This window comes from Gouania willdenowi, chromosome 1 (genome assembly GCF_900634775.1).
Source record: "Gouania willdenowi chromosome 1, fGouWil2.1, whole genome shotgun sequence".
Classification (NCBI taxonomy): domain Eukaryota; kingdom Metazoa; phylum Chordata; class Actinopteri; order Blenniiformes; family Gobiesocidae; genus Gouania; species Gouania willdenowi.
In genome coordinates this window covers 41,405,364-41,413,117 of record NC_041044.1, presented here as the reverse complement: position 1 = coordinate 41,413,117, position 7,754 = coordinate 41,405,364, and the positions used below count along the sequence as shown (strand labels likewise).

Here is a 7,754-nt window from a genome sequence, read left to right as displayed (position 1 = left end):
AAGACGTTTTTCTCCAGTGTTTGATGGCTGTCACCCAGGCTGTGCTTCCTTCATTCAGCTCCTTCACCAACCTTCCACACTGCGGTGAAAACATGAAAGTAAGTAATTCATAAGTTTCATTCTTTCAGAGTCAAAGAGGAGAACATTTTGGTGCAAAATTACAATAATATTGTCAATTATTCTACAACAAAACTGTAAGAATAAAGGGAAATTGCATATACAATATTCTGTATTTGTCTTGTATGAATGTATCTTTTTTTAATGTTGTCAGTAAAGTTGATCAAAAAAGCAGAAAAATAAAGTTTGTAAAGATCAGATATAATTCCCATATCTTTGAGTGTAATTTGAAAATATCAAAAGATCTTAATAATAATAAAAATATGGACCAAACAACAAACTTTGGAAATGTTCAGTTGTTAATTTTTCTATTATATTCTCAATAATTAAATTCATCCTTTGCTTCAGTTTGTCATGCATTTAAAAACACAAAAAGGAGTTTTTTTTATTAGAAACTTCATACCTTAATGTTATTATATATGTTTTTATATTACTCCTTGAGTATCAGAATTATTTACTGACTAAAAAAGAAAAAAAGTTGTGAAAGTTATTTTATTTTGGTGGTTCGATCTTTTTGTCCAAAGAGATTTTTCAGTGAAAGATGATTTGATGTGTTGCATACAGTATATTTATTTTGATTGAAACTGGGGTATTTATTCAGATTTTCCTTGTGGCGGTAAATGCAGACATTATTTTAACAGGAATTTAAGTCACTGGAACAGATCTTGATTAAGCCGAAGCTGACTGGACGGAAAAATAATGAGACATTTTCCTTATCTGGTACAGTTTAAACGTTTTTTTTTAGATAAGATCTTCTTTTTGTGACTGTTTAAGATTGACTGCTTTTGAAGTTATTTCTGTCTTTTGGAGTTTGGAGTGGGAGGATATTAGTATATATACCAACTTATGTAATAATTTACTTGTGGTGGGAAAGAAATATTGATTTACAATATTTTGCGACTTTTTGTGACAATAATAAAGATAGATTTCTCGCCCCAGATTTGATTTTTTATTTAATTTTTTTTTGTGTCATCATAGGTCAACACTACTTGTAGTGTAGTGAACTTTTATTGCACAGTTGAAAATAATGTCAGACTTCTTCCTTCATCAATATTTCAACTTTTGGATGAGGGAAATAAGAAAATTAAACGTCCCATAATCATGATGGTTAAAAGCGTGATACATAATATGTAATGTACCACTTTAATGTGCAATGTAGATAAACTAGTGATGTTTTAATACTTTTACTCATGTTTCTAGAAGTGTTCAACTTTTGGTTTTGGATATGGAAAATGAGTAAATTAAAATCACGATAATAGTTATTATCTAATTGCAATATTTAATTATTCAGAATAATAAAATAAATCAAATTAGCGCCGAAGTATTTTGATTAAACCCGAATCAAGACAAACTTTTACAGTAACATGAATTTAGTTTATATTTAAACCACTAGATGGTGGCAAAGTGTGATGAAGAGAATCTACTGTAACTAGTTACCAAGTTTGAATTTAGTCTTTAGGCTTGTGTTTTAATTTAACCAACATTTTAATTTACTTTTGTCATCAGAAAATGTCTATTTTTATTAAACACAAATAATGTAATCAATTAAATAGCTATAAGCATTTTAATAAAGTGAAATAAACACTTTTATAAATAAGATGACTTTATAACTCATAGTAGATTTAGATCAACGTGTTTTAATTGTTTACTTAGTATTTTCTTTTCCTCCCGCCAATTTGCACAGTGGCAGCTCAACCGAACTATGTTGGACAGTAACAGCCCATACAGACTTCTGATTGGCTCAATATTTGTCAAGTCCCGCCCATTCACACCACTCTCTTCAAACGTAATCATTACTTGAATAAAATTATTCTAAATGTAGTTCCGACATTTTTTGTTCACATTTAGTGTCTAGTTTTTTCAAATGTGGTTAGAATTTGTTTACTTACTTTTCTAAAAATAAAATTAAATGAATCAAGTTTAATCGAGAGCTGCTGCTATTGATTTATTTATTTAATTGAATATTCTAATGATTCTGTTTTTTATTATTAGATTAAGTAATTGATTAAGAAAGCTTTCACGATTAGCAACAGTGAAATGAAGTAGACAACGCTTTAATACATTAATATTGTGTTTTAAATATGTTTAATCAAACTAAGGCAATTGATTTCAAGAAGGATGAAGCTGACAATTTTAAGCATTTTTGTAAGAGGAATAACTGCATTACTGCAAAAACTTTGTGTTGTGCTCAATATACTGTATATATATATTACTATATTTGTTAATTGTGCTGGGGGGCGCGTCCGTGCAGCTCCCCTCCTGCTGCCACTGCGTGGGAGGGAGAGGGGATGGGGGGGGGGGGGGGGGGCAAATAAGGCGTTGAAACATGATCTTGATCGCTTCATTCTGTACAGTTCAGCCCGGCTGAGCGCAATTTTCCGTCAGCCTAGGGTCCATCTCCAATATGGTGGCCTTATTGCGAAGGCTGGCCTGTGAACTTCTTCAAGCTAGATTCCAAAACAGATTTTATTTCAAGCATTTTTTAAAGTAATTGCTCCATTTTATCCGTCCAGGTGTGGAAGGCTGATGAAGGCTCTCTCGCTCTCCACGATTCTGGTAACAAACGCTCACCGAGCGGTTCGGAGCAGCTGCAGGATTCCCAGCAGGTGACAGAAGAGCTCCTGGACGATGACAGCACAACATCTTGGAACATTGAGTTCCTACTATCTGAGTGGAGCAACCATTCAACAGAACTCAATCCCTGCCTGGAAAACAACAACAACAACAACCAAAGGCTGCTTCCACTCAACCCACACAGAGCCTATCAAGATGAAGGCGTGGTTAAGGATGCAGTGGGACAGGAGAGCCCGCAGGTGAACAATACGGGTTTAATGACAAATCTCATGTCGCCTGTAGAAAGCCTGGCCGTGGAGCCGGACGTCTACCACCCAGGTTATAGTGACAACCAATCAGGAGGTCAATTATTCTCCAATGTTCACAACGTGGCTCAGTTTGACTTCCTCCAGGTAGGGGGCGTGGAAAGACACAGCAGAGGGAACCTTAATAAAGCTGCTCCCTGGGATTTCAGCCCCTATTACCCCCAGCAGCACCCCTCCATGGCGACCCTCCCCGACGGCCGGTTCCTCCCCACTCAGAACCTCACCCCGGACCCCCGACACTACAGCTACGTGCCCCACCTCGCTAACACCACCGGCCTTTTCTGTGACTACCCACGCAGCCAGACCACAGGCATTCTGCCCCCCCCACACCAGCCCCTGCTAATGAGACCACAGCTGCCCCCTGGTGGGGAGGAGGGGAAGCGTGGCCGGAGACCACCGGAGAGGAAGAAGCCTGCAGTCCACCGCTGTGAATACCCGGGCTGCAGCAAGACCTACACAAAGAGTTCACACCTCAAGGCCCACCTCCGCACACACACAGGTACGCCATGTTCACACAGCTCGGTAGGGCTGGGCAATATACTAAGATTCAAGATGTATCAGGTGTTTTATTTTGGCGATATTAGAAAATTACAATATCGACATATATATTTTTCTTGTTTTAGGTGTTGCTGCTTTTCCTACTTCTCAGAACTGCATGTAAAGCACAGTTAAATGGATTAGTGAGTGCGTTCTAACCCAGACCTTTCCCTAAACAAGCTACACTAGAGAACTCACTCACACATGCTGTCCCTTATAGGAGAAAAAGCCAAAAGTGGCTAATATTGTGCAGCTAGGTGTTCATAAATGTGTCTGTGTGGCATTTTGCATCAGCAAATTTAACCCAGAATTGTCTTTATAGTGAGATTTCATTTGAAATAAAATTATCAAAATTGATATTGTATATCGCCATATTAAGAAAAACTATTGAGATATGAGTTTTGGTCCATATCAAGCAGCCCTTAACTTTTAACTTTTAAAACATTTAAACTTACTCTCGTATCTGATGACGTCATGGGTTTTTCCGGTTTCTTCAAAATACAACGTAATTTCGTGTTTTGCGTCTGAGGCTGTTTAGTCTGATGACTTTTATGTTGAAGTCTGAATCCGTGTCATGTGATGGCGTTTGGTAGATGTTCAATCAATATTCAAGATCCAGACAGATGTTCTATAACTAAGGTTATGATTGACACAGATGTTCTCACATCATTCAGGATCCACACAGATGTTCAGATAGTCACAATCAAGACAGATGTTTAAACAATAATCACAACCCAGACAGATGTTCAACCAATAGTCATGATCCATACAAATGTTCTATAACCGAGGTTATGATTGACACAGATGTTCTCACATCATTCAGGATCCACACAGATGTTCAAATAGTCACAATCCAGACAGATGTTCAACCACGATCCAGACAGATGTTCTAACAATAGTCACGATCCGGACAGATGTTTAAATCATTGTCACACACTTAACAGATGTTCAAACAATAGTCACACACTTGACAGATATTCAAACAATAGTCATTATCCAAACAGATGTTCAAACAATAGTCACCCACTTGACAGATGTTCAAACAATAGTCCTGATCTCGACAGATGTTCAAACAATAGTCACAACCCAGACAGATGTTCAAACAATAGTCACCCACTTGACAGATGTTCAAACAATAGTCCTGATCTCGACAGATGTTCAAACAATAGTCACAACCCAGACAGATGTTCTATAAACAAGGTTATGATTGACACAGATGCTCTAACATCATTTAGGATCCACACAGATGTTCAAAAAATAGGAACAATCTGGACAGATGTTCTAATCAAAATTCTGCTCAATCTTCAGTAAGACTGTTCTTGCTCCTCCCCCAGTTTGGGAACCACTAACCTAAGTTATAATCCACACAGATGTTCTAACATCAGTATTTTAAATGCATGCTCCAGAGTTTGCCTGATCACCTTTGTCGTCCTCTACCATCAGGAGAAAAGCCGTACCAGTGTTCCTGGGACGGCTGCAGCTGGAAATTTGCTCGTTCAGACGAGCTGACTCGACACTACCGCAAGCACACAGGTCAAAAACCCTACGAGTGTGTGCTGTGCCACAGGGCCTTCTCACGTTCGGACCACCTGGCTCTGCACATGAAGAGACACACCTGAAGAGCCACACACACACACACACACACACACACACACACACACACACACACACACACACACACACACACACACACACACACACACACACACACACACACAAATATAACATGTAAGCAAGCAACTAAATGAGTTAAAATGACTGATATCCACTGTTTAAAGACACATCGGAGAGAATTAAAGATGGATATTACAGTACTGAACTGCCAAAGAAGAGCACTTGTTCCAAGATGCAACACACATGCAGATATCATATAACTTCCTATAATGCCTTCACCTAATAAACAATGTTCTCCAGACTGGGCAAAATATACATGTTAAAAGGCTTTGTGCCTAAAAAAAAAATGTGTAAAGGTTGAATAATTTCTGATGAATTGAAAAAATACATAACATTTATAAGTGGCAAGCAAAAAAAAAAAACTCAAAGCAAAAACAAACAAAAAACATAAACCAAAAAGCTCAGTATGTTTAAATCTAGCTTCCTTTCACACATGTATAAATTCATCCTAAATCCTTTAAGGTTCTTACGAAAACTTCATTACGACACACGGCAATTTGTATAAGTTGCTTTGCAGTGTTTGTACGTCACATTTTCTTCACCATTTTGCCTTTTTCACGCTAGCATTTCTTTGCTAGTTTTTAACCTATCTAACTTTGTTTGTGCTTTTTTTCTACTGCAATACTTGCATCTGTTTGAGGACGCGACTTATGCGGTGGAGCGACCTACCTGTGGACTTTTCAGCAGCACTATCTAGGGACTAAAAATGTGAATTTTAACTTTTAACCAAGGAAAAGTCTGTTTACATTTGATTCCTAAAAACAATATAATAGCTAGCATGATGTATCCAAATCACCACATTTAGTTCCTTTGTCTGATTGTGCTCAAGGGCGGAAAGAAAAAGTGGACTCTGGTTTCGTCCCGGTAAAGTAGAGCTGATGGACAGTTAGCGTAGCAAGCTAGCAGCAGCAGCAGTAATAATTAGCCATAAAAAGCTGTAAATGAATTGATATGCAGACATGGAGCAGTGAGGAGGAGCAGGTGTCTGTAGCTATTGACTTCTTCTTACAATAGCTTGTCACATTAAGAAAAAAGCATGCTATTAGCCTAAAATGGTGCTAATTAGTGAGGATGCAGAACACTGTAGAACTTCTGTTAAAACATTGTTTTCAACTGATGATGTCATCAGCAGTGATGATGTCACTACAGCGATTACAATAGTGAGGCTGCTCGGCATCATCAGTATTCCCAAAAAACAAATTAGATAGTTTAAAAAGTTGAAAAGTGAGTAGATGGACGGAAGAAGAAGATTAAAAAAATAGGACGGAATAATAATATTAATAATAACTATAATAATGAAGTACAGCAATGACAATAGTGAGGCTGCTCGGCATCATAAGTGTTCCAATTATGTTCTACCTGATGATGCTAATGCTAACGCTAGGTTGATGCTAATGCTAACGCGAGGCTAACCTAATGCAGCGACCAGCACCTGCATCCTCATTTGCATTTCCTTCAGGGAAAGCGGTTGTATTGTTTTTGTTTTTTTGTTTTTGTGTGTTGAGTTTGTTGTTAGTTAGCATTGCAGCTAGCCCATTCAAAACAGCCTAGTATCTGGGCATGCAACGTATAACTGGGGGCGACTTATCTGTGGATTTTTCCCGAAAAATTGTACATTTATTGGAAACGAACCGATTTACTTCCATGCAAAGTGTAATCTGGAAAACATGGTACTTTTTCTATTCCTCTTCTTTTTATCAATTTCTTCTAATGTATTATTTCTTCATCCAGCCTTGAACTGTAAATGTTTACTGATACATTAGTCCCTGCAACCATGCTTTTATGTAGTTATTGTTTAGCTTCTTCAATGTTGGAAACCCTTTAATCCTGATCATATCTGTGACTGGGAGCACCTCTTACCGCTAACTTTAATAACGCTAACATGTTTGATTGGTTAATAACTTTGGATGAACAATAAGCTCTCAGAAAGAGTTAAAAAGAAATAAAAGAAACATTGTAATTGGAAGGAAATTAATATTAGTTTCACAAATTGTTAAATATGTGAATACACAATCCCCTTCAAATAAAAGCATTCGGTCTTTTATTATTATTATTTTTCACAACCTACTTTTGTGTCCCGCCCCACATATTGAGAACCTCTGCTGAACACTATGAAAACAATCACCTGCCAAAGAGTGTAGCTAACACCTGATATCCCTGTCATTGTAATGTTAAAAAAAAAAAAAAAGCATAAGGTGTACGTAAGCCAAAGTGTTAAGTTGTTTGTTGTTTACTGTGTTTTTTTTGTTTAAATTGTGCATATTATTTTAAGATAGGGAGGACAAAAAAAATTGTAAGATTAATCTAAAGCTGTAAATAACTGGCATCCTTCCTCCTGCTGTTATTATTATGATCTGAAAGGGATAAAACACATTTATTATGACAACAATTTTACACCAACTCGAGATATATTATTGTCTTATGTTTTGTAAAGCCACTATATTGCTTTAAGGTCTTTAGAAATAATAATAATAATTTTTGTGTTAATAAAGTATTAAAACATGTCATTATGTGAGCCTGCTTTTCTTGAGATAGCTTCATTTTTAA

General features: G+C 36.9%; 1 protein-coding gene across 1 annotated transcript; it reads left to right on the top strand.

Moving 5' to 3' along the window:
* Nucleotides 1-6,663, top strand: klf1 (Kruppel like factor 1 (erythroid)). The gene is made up of 3 exons (XM_028454099.1): nt 1-98; nt 2,631-3,495; nt 4,977-6,663. The coding sequence occupies exons 1-3, from the start codon at nt 24-26 to the stop codon at nt 5,150-5,152; spliced, it is 1,116 nt and encodes a 371-aa protein (XP_028309900.1). The 5' UTR covers nt 1-23; the 3' UTR covers nt 5,153-6,663.
* The last annotated feature ends 1,091 nt before the right edge of the window (nt 6,664-7,754 follow it).